This window comes from Psittacula echo (assembly GCF_963264785.1).
Source record: "Psittacula echo genome assembly, chromosome: Z".
Classification (NCBI taxonomy): domain Eukaryota; kingdom Metazoa; phylum Chordata; class Aves; order Psittaciformes; family Psittacidae; genus Psittacula; species Psittacula echo.
In genome coordinates this window covers 41,604,753-41,624,157 of record NC_137742.1, presented here as the reverse complement: position 1 = coordinate 41,624,157, position 19,405 = coordinate 41,604,753, and the positions used below count along the sequence as shown (strand labels likewise).

Sequence of the window (19,405 nt, the reverse complement as noted above, 5' to 3'; positions counted from 1 at the left end):
TTAAGTGGGTGGTTCATAATGGAAATGGGAGATTGAATGATTGTGAACATGGTTGCAGAGGCTGCCAGAAATACTGCTGGTAAATGTTGCTGTTGGCAGCAATTGCTGGCAAAGATAACTGCTTCTTTTTTTTTTTTTTTAGTTCAATGATCAGTGAAAACGACTTTTTTCAATGTCAATTCAATTTTAAAATATTTTCACCTTTTTTTTTTTATTTGTACATATTCATGAAAAACTGGTTATTCTGGCATTCATGTTAGTTCATAAAAATTAACAGCCTTTTTTAATTTTTTTATTTAAAGAATATTTTACAGCAATGTTTGACCATGTTTTTGGAGCGACCTTTCGGGCCACTTTTTTTGGACAGTAATTTTGTGTTTTGATGGTTGTTGAACATGTTGCTTTGATGGATTATTCCCAAGTTCTGTGTTTGAAGTTGTCTCTTACTGCGTTTGAGTTACTCGTCAAAATATTTGTACAACCACTGCAAATTTTTTTCTTAGATAGTAGTCTTAAACAGATTTTTCTTAGGCTAGTTACAGCAGTGTAGCTTCAAGATTATACTTTGTACTAGTGGCAAAAATCTGAAGCATTTCCAATTTTGTTATTGTAGCTACTTTTTTACATATTGGAGGACTCAGTACTTACCTCCTACTTCCTGATTTTCTCCGTTATTTCCCAGCTTTCATGTAGCAATTCTGTTAAATTTGTAGCCAAGGAATACACTGTAGGTCTTATGCAGCTAGACTGCTGGAAGTCTTATTTAGAGAACAGAGACATTCCTAATTAATACAGACTTCTGCACAAAAGCCATCCACATGCATAACGTTTTGCCAGGTAAAGTAGCAGAGGCCATTACTGTGATACTAAACAACTTACGACATAATCTCTGGTTTTTTTCCTAAAGCTCTCTTGCGTCAGTACATCCTCTTCTAGAATTATCATCTCTGACAGCCCTCTCACTCAAATAAACATTTGTTAACAGCATAAATGTAGTTATATACATAGTGCAAATTGTTGACTAAAAATTGCATTTTGTTTGCCTCCTCACTGCCTTCCCTCACATAATTTTAAAATTCAGTCCCTCAAAGTCTGTGAAATTCTAATATTAACAGACACTATTTAAGTTATTAACATTTTAAGACAAAAGTTAATTACATTTTTCATTTGATATGTAAGTTATAATATGCCCACTAGAAGCCACTCTAGACAATCATAAAGACAGTAATGGGTGAACCTCCACTACTTCTTCTGTATTGTTTCAGACTAATGTTGTATTGGGTCTTTTCTGTTAAAGCGCTGTGTTAGCTTTCCCTTCACGGGGTACCAACTGATGCAGCTTTTAAATGCTATTTTATGGCTTTTCAGGTATTTTTCATAATTTGCGTGCTTATCATCAAGCAGTTATAAATTACTGTTTCTTTAATTGTGGGAGTTATTGCATATTTTTTTCAGAGCAACAGATAGCAAAGAGAATTTCAATACCTAAATTCAAATTAGAAATCCATGATTTTAACATGAAAACTAGAAGTATGTGATTAAAAAGAAAAAAAGGTAGAAAGAAGTATACTCTTCTTTTAAGTGAGGAAGAGTTTGCATTTGGATATAAAATGTGACAAAAGGTGGGGTTTATGTCTAGTTATATTTATGGCAGGTTGTGTGGAGAATGGGAGAATTTTATGCTGGCATTTCTATGTCATAAGGAGGAAAATGGAGTAATGGCTGTCAACACCAGTATGCAATTCAGGACTGACTGCAGACAAGCAGAGTAGGGAAGTTTCTCAGGCAAGCAGATTTTGAGGGATGGTGAAAGCAATGATCCTGTACTCAATTTCCTTGTGCCAGCTGCCTGCAAAGCCAGGGGTGCCATGGTGAGCTTGTTGCTGCTGTCAGAAGGGAGTTGCTGAGAAGGTTGGCATCACTTCTGAGAATGGCTGTCTGCTACTTAAGAGTCCCTTGAGCCAGCTCCAGCTGTACATTTCTGTACATTAGTAATGCACAAGTTTCTTTTTGCAGCCTTTTTCTTTGAAGTTTAAATAAAGTTTTCCTGGAAGCAATTTGGTGAGGTAGAGCTGGCTCATAAAATCAGATCGAGTGCTTGAACAAACTGTTAAATACTGCCTGCTCCCCACTGTTCTTGTCCTCTTTTCTAAGAGCCACACTGTCTTGGTTGGTTTGGCAAGGCTTTCTTCGCGTTGCATCTAACAGAAGGTCAGATCCCCAATGCTGAACTTTTTCTGTACTCCTTGTCATCCTATCCCTATCCAGTAAAAACACTGTAATGTGAAACTATTTTGTACATAAGCAGTGCATCATATTAAAGGCAAGTGTCAACTAGAATCATAGAATCATAGACTAGTTAGGGTTGGAAAGGACCATAAGATCACCTAGTTCCAACCCCCCTGCCACAGGCAGGGACACCTCACACTAAACCATGTCACCCAAGGCTCTGTCCAACCTGGCCTTGAACACTGCCAAGGATGGAGCATTCACAACTTCCTTGAGCAACCCATTCCAGTGCCTCACCACCCTCACTGTAAAGAACTTCTTCCCTATATCCAGTCTGAACTTCCCCTGTTTAAGATTAAACCTCTTACCCCTTGTCCTGTCACTACACTCGCTAATGAAGAGTCCATCCCCAGCATCCTTATAGGTCCCCTTCAGATACTGGAAGGCTGCTAGGAGGTCTCCATGCAGCCTTCTCTTCTCCAGGCTGAACAACCCCAACTTTCTCAGCCTGTCTCCATACGGGAGGTGCTCCAGTCCCCTGATCATCCTCGTGGCCCTCCTCTGGACTTGTTCCAACAGTTCCATGTCCTTTTTATGTTGAGGACACCAGAACTGCACACAATACTCCAAGTGAGGTCTCACAAGAGCAGAGTAGAGGGGCAGGATCACCTCCTTCGACCTGCTGGTCATGCTCCTTTTGATGCAGCCCAGGGTACGGTTGGCTTTCTGGGCTGCGAGCGCACACTGAAGCTGGCTCATGTTCATTTTCTCATCGACCAACACCCCCAAGTCCTTCTCTGCAGGGCTGCTCTGAATCTCTTCTCTGCCCAACCTGTAGCTGTGCCTGGGATTGCTCTGACCCAGGTGTAGGACCTTGCACTTGGCATGGTTAAACTTCATAAGGTTGGCATCAGCCCACCTCACAAGCGTGTCAAGGTCCCTCTGGATGGCATCCCTTCCCTCCGGCGTATCAACCGAACCACACAGCTTGGTGTCATCGGCGAACTTGCTGAGGGCGCACTCAATTCCACTGTCCATGTCACCGACAAAGATGTTGAACAAGATCAGTCCCAACACCGATCCCTGAGGGACACCACTCATTACTGGTCTCCAGCCGGACATCGAGCCATTGACCACAACTCTTTGCGTGCGGCCATCCAGCCAGTTCTTTATCCACTGAGTGTACTTGGTACTTGATCAATATCTTTAGGAAGCTTTGAAAGACACTTGTTAAATATACAAATTATATGAAATTTGTATTGAATCCCTTGAATTAACTGATTTGATCTTTTAAAATTCTGATTTAAAATTAAAATCTTATTACCTGTGTCTTCTCTGAAGGTATATTGTCTGTGGAGTGTTGCAGTGTGACATATGTTCAGAGGAGATAAATAATGATATCCTAAGTCTTATTTCTATGCTTCTGTTAACAAGGACAGAACATAGCATTCTGTGGGGTTTTTTTCCCTTGAGAAGGATCATGAAAATTCATAGACTTGTCAATTATGGATCTTAAGGATAGTGACCTTTTAGTTACGTGATTTAGACAGCTTGCCATCTTTTGCCAGCTCCTTAGAAAATGTGTCTGTAGCCTTCTTCATGTCTTAATCCCTGCTGTTTGCTTCATTCTGCAAATGGAGATGCATAAGGGCAGTTCTGTGGTGGTTCCACTTTGAGATAATCCCTGTGCCAAGATAGTGTTCCTCAGAGCTACCATTTGGTGCACAGACCTTACTGTCTTACATTCCCAGTAGTCTCATCTGATATGACAATACAGGGCAAGATCCTTGTACCATAAGAAGTAATTCTACTTCAGTGGGCTTTGGCAATCTAATGTTCATTTTTTATAATCTCACACAAGTCTCTGAATTTCAGTTAATTTTGTCTATGACTGGCTAATTTAATGCAAAATCAGCAACGGCAACAGTCTGTTGCCTCGTCAGAGCCTATTCTCTCAGAATCAGGAATAGATTCAGACTTAGCCTGAGTCTTTCTGGAAATACAGTTAACTGGGTGACACTTGAAGGAAAGTAGCTTCTGTATGGAATTATACATTGATTATACTAAACAATACAGTGAAGTGAATGAGGGTGAAATAATCTGGTAGTGTTTTATTGACTTCGGTTACTGACATCCTGAACTATGTATTTTTTCCAAAGCAGTTGAGTTTCTTTCAGCTAGACTGCATATATTGACCACTTTGGAAAATTCCTGAAGGTTGTAATTATTTACTTTGATATAACATTAATTTTTTTCTGCTCTTGTACGCTGCCTTCTTAACAGTATCCTTTTTTGGCATCCCAGACTAGTTTTTAATTACTTGAACTATTCTTTGAAGTCACGAAAACCTGCTTCATCTCTTATCTGTCTGAATGGAATCCTTAGGGGATCTGTCAGCATGGAGAGGTTTAAGTCAGATTCCTCAATTCAAGTCTGAAAGGACTTGAGAGACATTTATAAATTTGTAAAAAAGTGACTCTCTGGAATGCAGTTCATATTATACAGAATTCATTATTAGTATATAATGCAAGACATACTCTTCTTACATTGAAGGCACAATATTTTTTTTTTCATTTTTGTCGATCTCCTGGTATTTTTATGATACACAGCACTTTATTTTTTGGCTGATGGGATGACAGAAATTTTAAGCATGTTATCACTGTCGCTTTAGTCTGCATGCCTTTTCTGCTTCGTCTTGTTGGTATACCTTTAAAACAGAAAATGAAAATGTATTCTGGGTCTAGTAACAATGTTGGGATGACAATTTTCCTGAGCTTTCCTAGAGGAAGGGTCATAAATGTGTCCAAATAGATTTGTTTATTTTGTCTTTACAATTCTGTGTTACATATATGGAAAAAAAGTGAACCCAACAGAGTTATAGATGAAAATAGGACTGTTGTATGGAAGGATTTTTGTGAAAAACAGGAACATTTACTTTAGATAAATAATTTCCTTGTGTTTGGTGTGCACTTTTCTTCTGCGAGGTTTTCATTAGCTTATAAATTTACTGTAAAAGAATGCTGCTATTGCTTTTCTACCTTCCAAGTGTCACATTAGAAGAAACCAAGTGTTAATCAGTTTAGGTAAATATTTATAATCTAAACAGTAGTTTGTAAGTTTACATTGCCTTCTCTTTTTCATCAAGCTGTGAAAGTGAAAGCTATCCTGTGTAGTTCCCATTGCTGTTCTGTAAGGCCTTGTTCAGAGAAAGAAGTTTATCTAGAATGTTGAGAAGAAAACAGTCTGATTAACAGTTACTCTCAGGACTTAGGTGTTATTGCTCAGCTTTCTTGACATTTCAGTTTTTCTCTTTTCTGAATGAAATCCTGGCACCATTGAAATCAATGTGAGTTATTGCTCACTGCAAGGAAGCAAAGGTTTTACTCCTTTGCATTAGTTTCTCAAATCTATCAATATATTTGGACATCCCATACCAGCATGAACTAAAGTTTAACAAATCGCTTGAAGATCCTGTGGTGACATAAGAGACCAAACAATCCTCTGCAACAAAACAGCATATGTTTAGTTGGTGGTTTGTTTTGTTGTTTTTTTTTTGTTTGGTTTGTTGGTTTCTTTTGGGGTTGTTTTTTGGTGGTGGTTTTTTTTTGGGGCGGGGGTTGGTTTGTGGTTTGGTTGTTTTTTTTTTTTTTTTTGGCTTGAAGTTCCTTTTCATGTTTATTTATGTTGGTCTCTTTAAAATGCAAATCAGAGCAAGTAAAGATTTACTTACAGTTGTCTATGATTCACCTTCTTGCTGTTCTCTGGTGCACAGTTTGGTGGTGAAGCAGTATTTTTCAGAGGGCTGCAGCTTTAAATAATAATAAAAAGTAAAGTAATTCCTTTGTTTTGAACTCTGTTTGTTCTCTGTACTAACCACATCATGTCAGCATAACGGTTCCTCAGAACTGTGTTATCAAATTCTAACTCAATTTTACAATGACAGAAAAGTGTTAGAATTAGAACTGTAGCTTCACTAACATTTCAGCTATAATGCCAAGTATTTTCAGGAACAGTTAAGTAATTAAAGGCTAACCCAATGATAGAAAAAAAATTAGCAATACACAGATTAAGATTTTATGTCACAAGTCTTTGCTGTTGACGAACAGTTCTCAGGTTCCAAATTTACTCGCAACTATTTTAAAGCTGATCTGATCATAGCTGTGGATACTGAGACTTCACAAATACACCTGTTACAGCTTTCATGTACATAGCCTGTGTTTTAAAGAACAGTTATGCTTGAGTAGTTGAATTTGCAAAAATATGCCTGCATATTTAATTACTTTCTTGCCTTTTAATTGGAATTTAATTACTTGAACCTTACGTACTGGTAGGAAGATGCAAAACATGAAATGGATAAATTTACCAAATAAAGTGAAATTACAGTAATTTATTTTTTAAAAAAGTATTTTCATGTCCACCAAAATTCCACTCTCTTTTCTATTCCAGAATCGAATGGAAGAAAGCAAAGCACTCTTTAGGACAATTATCACATATCCATGGTTCCAGAACTCTTCAGTCATTCTGTTCTTAAATAAAAAAGATCTCCTAGAGGAGAAAATTATGTACTCCCACCTAGTTGATTATTTTCCAGAGTATGATGGTAAGTATAAAGACATCAGAGCTCATGCTCTATTTACACTGCAGTAATGAGGAATTGTAATAGCCTTGTCCAAATGCTAGACACATAGATAATTTAATATATTTTACACTTAAAAAAAAAGAGAGAGCTGCTTTGCAATTTTTAATAACTAAATTTTTAAAATGTGATTGAACTTTTGTTGGGATTTGGTAGACTGCTAGGATTTAATTTTAAAAATTGGAGTGAAGGTTTAGACTGAAGTATAAAAGCTAAAATAAACCCAAAAACAAAACCAAAAACATTCCATGTGCCACTCAGAAAAAACAGTACCACTCCTTCCACCCTTTTACTGTACCTTTTTTTTCCCTGTATTTTAGTTTTACATTATTTATGTGAAGCTTAATATGCTTGTCTTTAAAAAGTTGTGTGGATTGTTACAGCTGTTTCTACTAAACCTGTACTTTCAGAAAGTTCTCCTGAGGTAAAACCCTAAGTATTGTGAGGTAACTGAGTGGCAGCCTTGGTAACAGAGAAAAATCAAACTCATATAATTAGAGGTTTAAAGAACTAAATGCTCCTATTTAAAAAATAAGTAAATAAATGTCTTTTGTCCCACCAAAGAGTGAATAGCATATTTCAAAGCTGAATAAAAGAGTAAATGTCTTACGTTCAAGTATGGAAAGTATTTCTGTTTAAGGGGAAGCAAGGGTGAACAGTCTGCAGCTCACAACCACTTTGCAGTCTAAATTCAACATTGACTCATTCAATTTTTTCTGAATTCCTGAGGTATTAAATATTCTTTCAAACCTCAGTTTTCCATTCTTGAACTTCAGACAAACAAAAATTTAAATTACATGATAGTCAGTAGAGATCTAATTAGATAAGTTTGGATGTTGTCTTTGAGAGAGAGCTGTGTCTAGCTACTATGAAACTGAAAATTCTAGGAGGTTGTTTAAAATAGTAAGTGGTTTACTTTGAGGAATCAATGTCTTTGAAAGTCTTAGAGTTTCCTTCACAAATACTGCAAATTTAATCATGGTAGTGTGAGACTTATTATTGCTGTTCTTTATATAGAGCTAGGTGACCAAGCCAAAGGCTGGAGTCTGTTGTGTGTTAGAAGCTGTAGAAGTATTGAACAGTCTCCTGGAGAGCGTTAAATCTGTTGACATCCCCAAATCTCAGGAAATATGTTATCTGTATATGTGTATGTATGTTCATATATGTGTATATGTGTCCATGTGCATACACCCATATACTGCAGAATCTTATTCCCCCTCCACATGGATTTGCAGCATGCCAGAAAGTACATGATTTCTCTTCCATGCATTCCCTACATAAATTTTATAGTTACCCAAATTGGAAATGTTAGCAATTGTAATCTTGAAGTATTAAAGATAAGGTTATCATGCAGTTGAAAAACTATGTGGGCACGTGCTAACCCCCAGAGTACAGATTTCATAAGCACTGACAGTGCTACCTACAAGGGTTGAGTGCAGGTATTTATATTACCATGTAATGACAGGACTAAGGAAGAGAATAGGAGAAAGCAACGCAGAAAACATGCATGTTCTGTAGAGACGCAACTTCCAGAAATAGGAGAGCAAGGGAATAATGGCCTTTGGAAGTAGTTTGGAATAATGGAACAGAATTCAGCAGCTTGTGGCTTATGTCGCTGCTTCTGCACTGCTCTTTTGGCTGTGAATGTAAATGAATCCTTACTGTTCCAGGCTGGAAATCATTACTTTACCTTCTCTCTTCTGTAAAGTTGAACATGTGGTTTAGCTCTGTCCTTCTGGGAATTACAACCTTAATTTAGATCTGATAGGATTATTATCATACATAATTTAGATAACAAGTGATTTGTTAGAACATGAGCCTTTTGCCATCAAACAGCTTCAGCTGGAGGGCATGTGTATTTTATTATCACTAAAACAAATGAAATTCTGGTGGTAACAGTGTCAGAACAGTTCAGGATCTAACTTAATTACACTACCTATTAAAATACTCATAAAACTAGTAAGTGTTACCGTGCTAAAATAACTGAAGTATAATCTAAATATAGTACCTGTAGACTGAACATTCACCAATTCTGTTAACATTTTTCTAAAAGGTTTACTAGTGTAGCTGATTTCTCTATTTTCATTCTGTGCAGTTTTAAGTTCCCTGTTTTAAACATTATCTTATCAAAGGAAGAGGATAGTCATCAGCGAAAGAGCAGCTTTGAAATGATAGCTCTAACTTGATAGAATTTATGGAATTTCCTTCCATCTTTATTTTTCATAGTTCCTACCAGGAAGAAAGTAGCTAGTGTATGATGCTATTGTTTAGCCCTCTTACATGGGGACTACAGACTGAGCCTTTCTTGTTTTCTGTTAAAAGAAGTTCAAGTACTGAATTGTCTCTAAGAAAACTGACTTTCTCTTCCTAATTGTCAGGACCACAACGGGATGCACAAGCAGCACGAGAGTTCATCCTGAAGATGTTTGTAGACCTGAACCCAGACAGTGACAAAATTATCTACTCCCACTTCACATGCGCTACAGACACAGAGAATATCCGCTTTGTCTTTGCTGCTGTCAAGGACACAATTCTACAGTTAAACCTGAAGGAGTACAACCTGGTCTAACTGTGTCTAGGAGGCCCTCCAAAACTACGTTTGTGTGATTGAAGATATACAAGAGGGACTGTATTATCTGTGAAAACAATTTGCATAATACTAATTTATTGCCGGCCTGGACTCTGTGAATGTCCACAGAGTTTGTAGTTAATATTATGATTTTAATTTAAACCATATGGAGGAAAAACAAAAGATGCTGAAGTACATTCACAGCACATTCCTCATTTTTTAGGCAAAACCTTGTGACTCAATGTGTTTTAAATTCTCAGTCGTACATTACAAAGAATAGCAGGTTTTGCTAATGAAGCAAAATCAAGCTGGTTTCCTCTTTCCCTGACACTTTCTCTCTCCCTTTTTCCTCTCCCTCTTATCTTTTACAAGGTACAGTGGCCTTTTTTTTTTTCCCCTGCATTCCTGGGTGGAATATTTTCTGTTGAATTATTTGGCCAGGAAAATACTATCATATGAATTGAAATCATCAGTCATTCTAATTTTATAGTATGTACTTTATCTGAAGGATCAAAAGTATTGATACTGTGATTTTTGAATTCTTGACAGGGGTGTCTTAATTCTGTCTTCACTTTTGGGACTAGAATATTTGAATTGCAAAATAGAATTAAAGTTATCTAAGAAATTTAACCATATTTTCACAGTTCAGAAAGATGCATGGAAGAAAGTAATGACATAATTAAGACACACCTGGGATGTGTATGTGTAGTATGTTAGAATCTTTTTGTTTGCCATGTGCCATTTCTTTTTCTTCTTTGATTCACAAATGCCAAATAGAAATGTCATAGACACTACATCTTCCCCAGTGGCTACAGCCTGAAACAGTGGGGTGGTTTGGGTTTTTTTTTTTCAGTTGTGTGGGGGTTTTTTTCTTAAGTTAGAGCTTTTTTAAGTGTTCTTTTTCCACAATAGAAAACTTATTTTTATTGTATAAGATTAATGTTGCCAAATGTGGCTTTTTATAAAAACAATACTCTTGAAACATAAGATACAGATTGAAATGCCAAACTGATGGGTTGGGAACTGACCTGATCGAGTCAACTGCCAAATGATAAACATAGTTTCAGCTCTCATGTTCCCTTTTTTAGAAATGGTTGTATTTTCTAATGCCAAAACCAACAGTGTGAATGCATATGCTACAAGGTGCACCATGCACATGCATGTGGTCTACTAATTTAAAGACAGTTTAAATCCTTATGTCAGGTATGGCATGAGATTGCTTTGTTTAATAATATCAAGGCACCTTTAGTTGTATAATAAGAAATCATTGATGAGAAATCACATTCAGGAACCTTTCTTGATAAGGTTGCTTGTTAACTAACTGATTTACAGACATTTGATAGGCTTTCATGCAAAATAGCCTCTCAACATTCTTTAGAAAAGATTTATTAATGTAAATGAAACAAAATCATTCTTGAAATTTAAATGTGCAATTTTCTTAACAACAAAAATGCAGCACACAGTGATGATCCTTTATTCTGCAGCTTAGATTGAAAGGTGTTTTTTGACCAGGTTCATGATTGCTGGCAGGCAATAGAAAACTTGGAGCTCAGACATATAATTGGGTTGATTATCTGCAATGACAAGTAGCACTAGAGTGCACTTAACACAGAAGTTGCTGCCTCATAGCAGCAGATGGGAGGTGAAAAAAAAGAATGGCTTATTAATCAATCACCGAAGTTGAACAATAAATACTAATAAGACCTTTTTTAATCCTTAATCGTCCCAAATCTAAACCAACAATAATAAGAACAGTTGTTATTTTTTGCTCCCTCTTAAAACACCTTGTAATTTAAAACTGGTTGTAGGTATAGTGCAATTATGAACGCTAGAATCATTGTACATACATCTATATATATATATGGTGGCATCCATATTGGCTTTGTAATCATTAATTTTTGGCAAATTGAATGTGCTGTATTGATATGTATCTATGTAATTGTATTGTATGTCTTATAGCTCATTCACATTTTAAATAATGTTATTTTATTTACTTTTTTAAGAGAGAAGAATGTAAATTTTGTCAGTTTATTTCTGACTAGGGATTTGTTGTTGTTTTTTATTTACAAAACAAAAAAATTACTATAGTAGAGAGCGGTACTAGCATCGTGCTGTATAAAATCATTTGCACATTCCTGAGTAGAACTAAATTGGAGACACCAAGTCAGAGGCCATTTGAATTCAGAATAATGCCTAAATCTTGTAAGGGCTTTATATAGATGTAGAAACCAGTCTTACTAGAACTTTTGTTGTTATGTCTAGGATGGAGCATAAGCTTTTAGATATAAATTTAATTTATATTTGGCAGATTCACATTAGGTTACTTTTACTTTTCTAATCAGCTTTATTAGAAAAGTAAATCTAGAGAGATTTCAAAATCATTGTACGGAAGTACTAATGAGTATATGCTGTTACCCTAAAAATATCATGAAAAAAAACAAAACGTCAGCAGTCTTTTCAGAAACTGCAGAAAACTTAAATACAACAACAACATCCAGAAAGTCACTATCGTTAATGATTTTAATGAGTTAAAGCATTTTACTTAATAAAGCTAAAGCAGGTATATCTAGGTTATAAAAAATGACACTGACATTCTGAATAGGGGATCAGAGCAGTGACTCTACATACAGCATAACAAAATTGGTCCTGATCTTGCTATAAATGCAACAGAGTTTCTGTTCTCACAGTTCCACTGTTGATAATACCCCTTCTTTTAATTTAGGAGTACATTGTCCATGCTGGGATTAGTGCTATAAATGGAACTGTAGCCAAAAAAGGAAAAAAAAAGAAAACACACACACAGAGAACACCCAACCTAGACAAACAAAAAAACCCCAGACAGTGGTGTCTTACTAAGGTTTGGGTTTGTTTGAGGATTTTTAGTTTGGTTTGTTTTGTTATGGGATATTGGGTGAGGGAGAAGGAAATGTGGTTCTAAGTTTTGTATAAAAACAAAACAGAAGTTTACTCATGCTTTATAGTTACATTGTGATTGCAAAAGTTTTTAAGAGTGTGTGCCACTGGGCTACTTATGGTATGTTTTAGATAAGTCAAATTTGTGGCAATGTTTAGATCATTTGAGCATGTTCTGGAAGAACAAAAAAAACCAAAAAAAAAAAAACAAAACCACACAACAAATAGGCAAGCTTTACATAAATCACCTAACACAGCATTGCAGTGTGACAGTTTACAAAAACATTTCCTTTTTAAATGACGCAGCTGTTCCCACCTGCAGTGTATTCAGTTGTGGTAGTGGTGCTGTTGTTTTAATTGGTGGTTTCTACTATGCCTTACAGTGCTTAAGTCCAGAAGTTTGTGCCTCTAATATGAAGCTAAGGCAGAAATATCGAGACAGAAACCCTTTTAACTTTGCCAAAATTAAGTGATTTCTTTGAATGTCATATATGGGGGAGAAGGAAAATGTCTTGGGAACCTGTGTATTCTAGATGTTCACTAGCACAAGAAAGCTGTAATACATGTTTTACAGAAACTTTAAACTTGCCTTTTTCACAAATTAACTGGCACTGTCCTTGCATATATAGGATGATGCAGCTATAAGGGCAGTTTTTTATAATTCAGACTCTTTTGATTGTCAAGGTGTATGGACTGTAGTTTTTAATCATACTGCCACATGATTATGAGTCACTTTTTAAAGTTTGAAAGTGGAGAAGAGACTCTCCATGCTGGATATCAGTCAGAACTGACTGCATGATTTGCTAAAACTCTAAATGGGGAGAAAGGGCTGCATATGAAGACATTGCTGGACTCCCAGCATTTGTTTGTAAGGTTCAGAAGACTTTCAGATTACTCAACCTCATGACCCTTTCCTTGTTAACACATTCTTCACAAAAGAATGAAATATCAGGAGAAAATAAAGACATGTTAACCCACATGAAAAAATAAAATTTAGCCAATTACTTTATTATATGTGCTGCTGTTCTTGGAGCTCTGTGCATGGTAGTCCTGCAGACTAATACATTAGTGAACTAATGAAATATGCACAGCATATTAACAAGGCCTAAAAATGACCTACCTCTAGCTAAGAGACCAGTAGAGTAAATACGTTTTAGGGAGACTGTCTTAAGTTAGGAAGTTAAAACGTCGTGGTGTAGGTAATTAACTATGGTTTTTAGAAGTTCACACTTTTGTAAATACAGTCCCTTTTCTGACATAAACCATAAATTCAAAAATTTAGAATGCATTAAACATGTAAAGCCATCTGTCCCTGTCCAGTTTGTGAGTTTAGTGGGGATCTTGCAAAACCATATGTTTAGTTTTAAGAGCAGCTACTGATATTTCCTCTTTCTTGGCTCTTGGTTAGCCATAACATTTTGAGTTTCATCAGTCAAACCAGAAACATTTCTGTATAGTCAACAATGCATTGAGGGTCACTCTTTAGCTAAAGGGATTTTACTGTAAGTTTCACTTAAGCTTTTTCACAGTAGCCATGCTGCACGGAAGAATGGAGTAGAGGGAGATTCTGAAGACAGTGTGAAAAATGGAAAGTCAGCCAGGTCAATCTTACTGTAAATCTGTTGGTTTGGGTTTTTTCTCTCAAAATAGTCTAAGATGAAGTCTGTTGATGAATTCCTCATTTACTGTGCTACAGGAAATCCATATTTGACCAATTTTCTTTTTCTTCAGGGTGGGGTGTCAGATATGTTTTTAAACAGTATTTAAAAATAAAGATCATATTTGCTGTTCTTAAAGTGTCATTTAAATGCATGTATTGTGTGTTGTTTGAGGGACAGAATTAAGGGTCTTGAAAGCTAATATTGTACAGTTACTGCCCCTCAAAAATATTGCTGGTTAAAAATACAGTATTTTTGGCCATAACTTCGTACTATAGTATCTTAATTCCTTGAAATTTAGCTTTTCTGAAACATTATTTGGGTTTATTGTTCTCCCATAATGCTTATTATGATAAATGTTGGATAAATGTATTATTCCATTATTACTTTTTAATTACACATGCTCTGTCATCATTGTCTAAATATCAAATTTGCCAGATTACAGTCAGAACGTTCAAAACATGTAAGATTTGTTACAGTGGAGACGGCATTAGTAGAAAGGGGGTTTTGATTTGTTTACAATGGAAACCTGGAAGCATGAGGGGAAAGAAATAATAACCTGTATCTCACTAATAGAAAACTTCCAGAATTTGTAGGTGGCAAGGTGAATTTCTTAAGCATTTTGCCTGTTCGCAGTGGTACTGCAAAAAACAGACTTTCTTTGATGTTTATGTTCACCTACGTCACGATAGGAATCGTGGAAAGATGCCTGCATGTTGCTTTTCATGTCTTGTATCTGATCAGCAGTCAGTGGATCTCAGATCTTCATTATTGAAGAAATAGAATTTCAGGTCAGTTGCAAAAATTAGTTTGTTCTTTGTTATATGATTGCAACAGTTTTAAGTAAGATTGCTGAAGTCCAAACAGTTTGCCTAAGGAAGGACTTGATTTAATGGTTCCTGATTTTATTTTGCTGTTGCAGAAGGTAAAGGGGAGGGATCAGTGAGGAAGGACTTACTTTATCTTTATGTCTCAGTGAAGATAATGTCAACAAAAATACAGTGTAAGTGGTGATCTTTAGGTATGTGAAATAGATGTAGAAGCTGTATCTGTGTGATATATTGTGTGTAGTTGTGATAAAACCTTACATCACATACTATGATTTTATCACCCAATTGCCACCCGCTTTGTAGGATACTGTCCCAAAACCCTGTGGGTTCCAGAGTACTTTTAGGCTGCCATAAATTACACAGCTGCCAGCTCCTCAGGAACACATCTGTTGTCAGTACCTGGTATCAAGGCAAGTAATCTCTTCTTATATCTCATTACTACAGAAGGAATTAGCCTCAAAGACCTTCTCATTTCCCAGTTCTCAGCTGCACTGGGTTTTCCCTCTGATTTATGTCAGTCCTGCCACTTGTCCAGCCAATAAACTGGGTGAAAAAACCCACTTATTTTTGCTATTGCTTGGCTCATTTGGTCTAATCTTGAGAGGTTTCAGCCAATTCTGCTTGATGTTAGGGGTGGAGAAGTACAAGAACTGGGCTTTCATCTCACAGAAAAACAAATAAATACTTCTTGTTTGTTTCCACTAAGATCTTAAAGGGGGGAGGGATGGAGGAAATCATCTTCTTCTTTAGATGTTTAAAATGCCATGTCACTGTGCATGACATTAAAGGTTTACTGTGTCCTTGTCCAAAGCACTCCTGCACACTTGCCTTATCACACTGATTAATTGCTTGCTGCCACTGAAAGGAAATATTTTTACAGTACTGCTTTATGTGTGTACACTCTGAAATACTTTCTGATCCTTGTGAATTAAATGTAAATTGGTCTGCTAAAATTGAACAATTGATGAAGTGTAATACAGCTGAAGAAGGCTGCACTTTTTGCTTGATCTTACATTCCTTCTGCAATTTTGTTCTGTCCTTTATGCTGTTTGCCATAAAGAGAAGGTTGCTTGACACATCAGATTCAGTTCTGGTTATCATTACTGAACTGATTATACTGGCTGAATTAAAGAGAAATTGTGGATAAGAATAACTTCTTATCAGGGACAAGTCCAATTAGCCTTGTAGACATGCATTTCAGAACACTAACAATGTAGTTGTGATACAGTCAACTGAAGGATATAGTAGGCTAACATGCACCAAACTGGGCCAAAGTGCCTATCTTAATATGTTAATTTGCCTTGCCAATAGAGAACTGTGTTTGCCAAGAAGTTACTGAAAATTCTATCCTACACTTCTATGAGGTGGTTAATGCAGTGATCAGGCTGGCACTCAACTAGAGAGGCATTAATTGAACGATGAGTTCAAATGTATTCTTGCAGAGATAAGTTACTGCATAAGATTATATGATGCTAACAGAGACGACTTGCATGCAGTAAATACTTAAGACGTTGCACTTTTATACATCTATTATAAAGAGGAATCACTCTCTCCCTAAAAATAAAATTCCATTTATCTCAAAGTATCTGGAGTCTCTCAACAACTGTCAGTTAACTGTACACAAGTGTGACTGTTGTATACTAGAGGTTAATAGATTTGTTATCACAGGCTGTAGAATATTTGGTTTATCCTAATGCTGATTTTGGAATGGCAGAACAATGTTTTGTATCACTATCTTGATTGCTGCCTTTCTCAGCGTGTCTTAGAGAACGTTCACAGTTACTGATAGGACCTGATTTATTTTACCTCAAGAAATTGACTGCCTTGTAAAATCCATCATTAAGGTTTTTCTTCAGGTACTTTAGAACTTAAACATTTTATCTGATATTACTGAAGTCAAGCAACGTGAATGTTAATTCAGAGGCAAAAGGCCAGACATAAACGTAATCAAACTGGATACTTCCCTTGCGTAATGATCTTTCAACACATAAATAGTAATATCCCTATAATATGTCTTAGCATTAGAAAATATTATTGTGACTTGAGTAGCCTAGATGATCTTTTTAATTCTTCACTCTTCAATTGTTCTGATGGAAATCTGAAATAACAGTTGGGTTACTTTGGGCTACAAAATCAGAAGGTGAATTCCTTTCCCCAGCTCTCCAGCACTGTATGCCCTGGTTTGCTATTTTAGAGAGCCGTAACTGTGACTTTATTTAGTCTTCTGTTGCACAGCAAGCAAAAAGACAGGTCTCTGCCAGCAGAAATTAATGAAATGGCAGACAAGTTTAGCTGCTGCAGACTTCATTCTCTGCAATCTATTCACACTATTGTAGTCTTTGCTTTCAGTAATTCTGTGCTAAATACGTGTTAGGAGAAGGAAAATAGATCCGCTTGTCTGCTTGGAGGTCTTGGGAGTAAAAATTTGAATCCACTGAGAGCTGTGACAAAGAAAGCTGCTTCTTAGAGGAGGCTTCTGTTAGAGTTGGTCATCTGATACTTTCCAATCTCCATAAATTTGCTAGTTTAAGATCTGTAAGTAACAGAGGTAAAAGCATTAGTGTAAAGTGCATTGCCATCACAAACAGCAGGCTGGAGCAGACTGGCTGAGGCCGATGTGGCATTATTTCAAAATCTGAATAGATGGAAATTCCCACATGGTACACTGCTGTTGCTGTGCCACCTGTGAACCCAGCATCCCAAAGGGTGCAAATGTTATCAGAAAGGTTTGGTGTCTGATGTGTCAGCATTCAAAGCAAGAGTAATTCTGCTGTTCTTCACTAAAATACAATTTTTCTACCACAGATACACCTTACCACTTTCTGGTTTTCCCCTCTATTTCTCTCTCATTTTCATTTAAAAAAACAACTTCCAAGGGAACCAGAAAGGCTAGCAATGTCCTGCACCCTCACTCCAGACAACAGTTTTTCAGTAGTCTTTGAGCCCTCCACAGGGCAATAAGTTTATGAATGTGATCACTGGTTTTAATTTTGAGCCTGTAATTAAAGCATCAAGCCTGTAACGTCTGGTGAGATTCAATATGTAAATAGCCCTTGTACTTAAGGAAGATGCCCTTACTGATACTGTAAAATCTGGTTTCAAGTTCACAACTTCTCAAGTAGCCAGCAAAGAAGTAACTGATGATAGACTGCCATTAACAATGTACTAAGATCTACAGGGAGAACAAGCAGGACGCTAGGCTATGAAGTATCCACACACTAAAGTTACTGATGTGGGAGGAGTTTCTTTTTGTGGAATACTAATTACTAATTCAGTAACTACTTAATGCTTGGGCCAAAAGTACACTGAGAAAATAGCAATGTGGAAATCATCATACCACTTCATAAAAACTCTTTCAAAAATACAAAAAATTAAATCTGAGACATTTTTCCAAGGTTTTGAGGCTGTCATTAAAACACAATTTCAGAATGTACCTGTAAACCCATATACTATCTAGTTATAAGTGCAGGAGCTGTGACACTTAGGAAGTGGCATATATAAATAAAGAATTTAACACAAGCTGATGCCAGGTTACATAATTTTACATCTTTCATCACAAGCAGGTACAAACACTTGCAAGTCATTTTTCTGTATGTACATGCACATTTCTGTGGCATAGCAAGCATATCAGGCATTTTATGTCTGAGAGTGCCAAAGTTTTACATATAATGCTTACCTATTTAAAGAATTTCCAGAAAGGTATTGTAAAACTGTTGTTATTTCACAAGTTTTAATGAAAAGTAGAAGTTGTGTTTTGTTTGTTGTTTTTATTTTTCTTTAAATTAAACCGAAGCTTATTTTAAAAGTGTTTTTTACGAAAGCCTGAGTTTCTTCATATCTTACGTCTTAAGTGCAATGATGATTGTTCTAGGGGCTGAAGGATATTGGGTTTTCACAGACTCCAAAGATGATGAGAAAATCCTGGATGCTAAAGTAGCATGTGGTCAAGAGACCAGAAGTATCTTGTGAATGTCTGAAAACAGAAATAGTTGGAACATATATTTTTTCTCAAATCCTGTTGTATGTTTCATCATTTAAATTTCACCATTTGGTATATTAAAAATTTCAGATGTCCTTCTAAATGTCTTTGGTGTTAATATTATATATATTGATTTTTAGCTTTTAATTTTTCAGAACTATACTGAATAAATTTGGAACTAATTGATCAATTATTTTTTAAGCAACTTCAACTAAATTTACTAGCATTTACTACAAAGTTGCATTTGTGTTCCTAGAAAAATGGTAATAGGGTGGGAATTATTTATCTACCAAAGAAATAAAAGAAGACTCTTTTTTCATCATCCATGTTCTAGCAAAGCAAACACTGTCACAGTAAATACTGTAAAAACAAACAAGCACTTAGCAGATCCTAGAGGTTATGTACTTCCCATGCAAGACTTGCCACTGGCAAAGGGTTTGCACTTTTCCAAAACTTAAGTGTTAGTTACAGGGTCACAGCACATCTCAATATCAAATTAAGAAAAACAAACAAAAAATGCTCTCCATTTCTTCATTGAATTTCCATCCTCCCTGGACTAGTGTTCAAGCAAATGACTTTGCATTTATCATT

At 36.1% G+C, this 19,405-nt stretch overlaps 1 protein-coding gene across 1 annotated transcript in view; it reads left to right on the top strand.

Moving 5' to 3' along the window:
• The window catches only part of LOC308231375 (guanine nucleotide-binding protein G(q) subunit alpha), a 129,171-nt gene extending 114,950 nt beyond the window's left edge, over positions 1-14,221 (top strand). Inside the window, exons 6-7 of the mRNA XM_080636703.1 lie at positions 6,676-6,829; positions 9,244-14,221. Of these exons, the coding sequence (XP_080492829.1) occupies positions 6,676-6,829; positions 9,244-9,434 (345 nt within the window). The 3' untranslated portion in view covers positions 9,435-14,221. The remainder of the gene's footprint in view (positions 1-6,675; positions 6,830-9,243) is intronic.
• Positions 14,222-19,405: the final 5,184 nt, after the last annotated feature.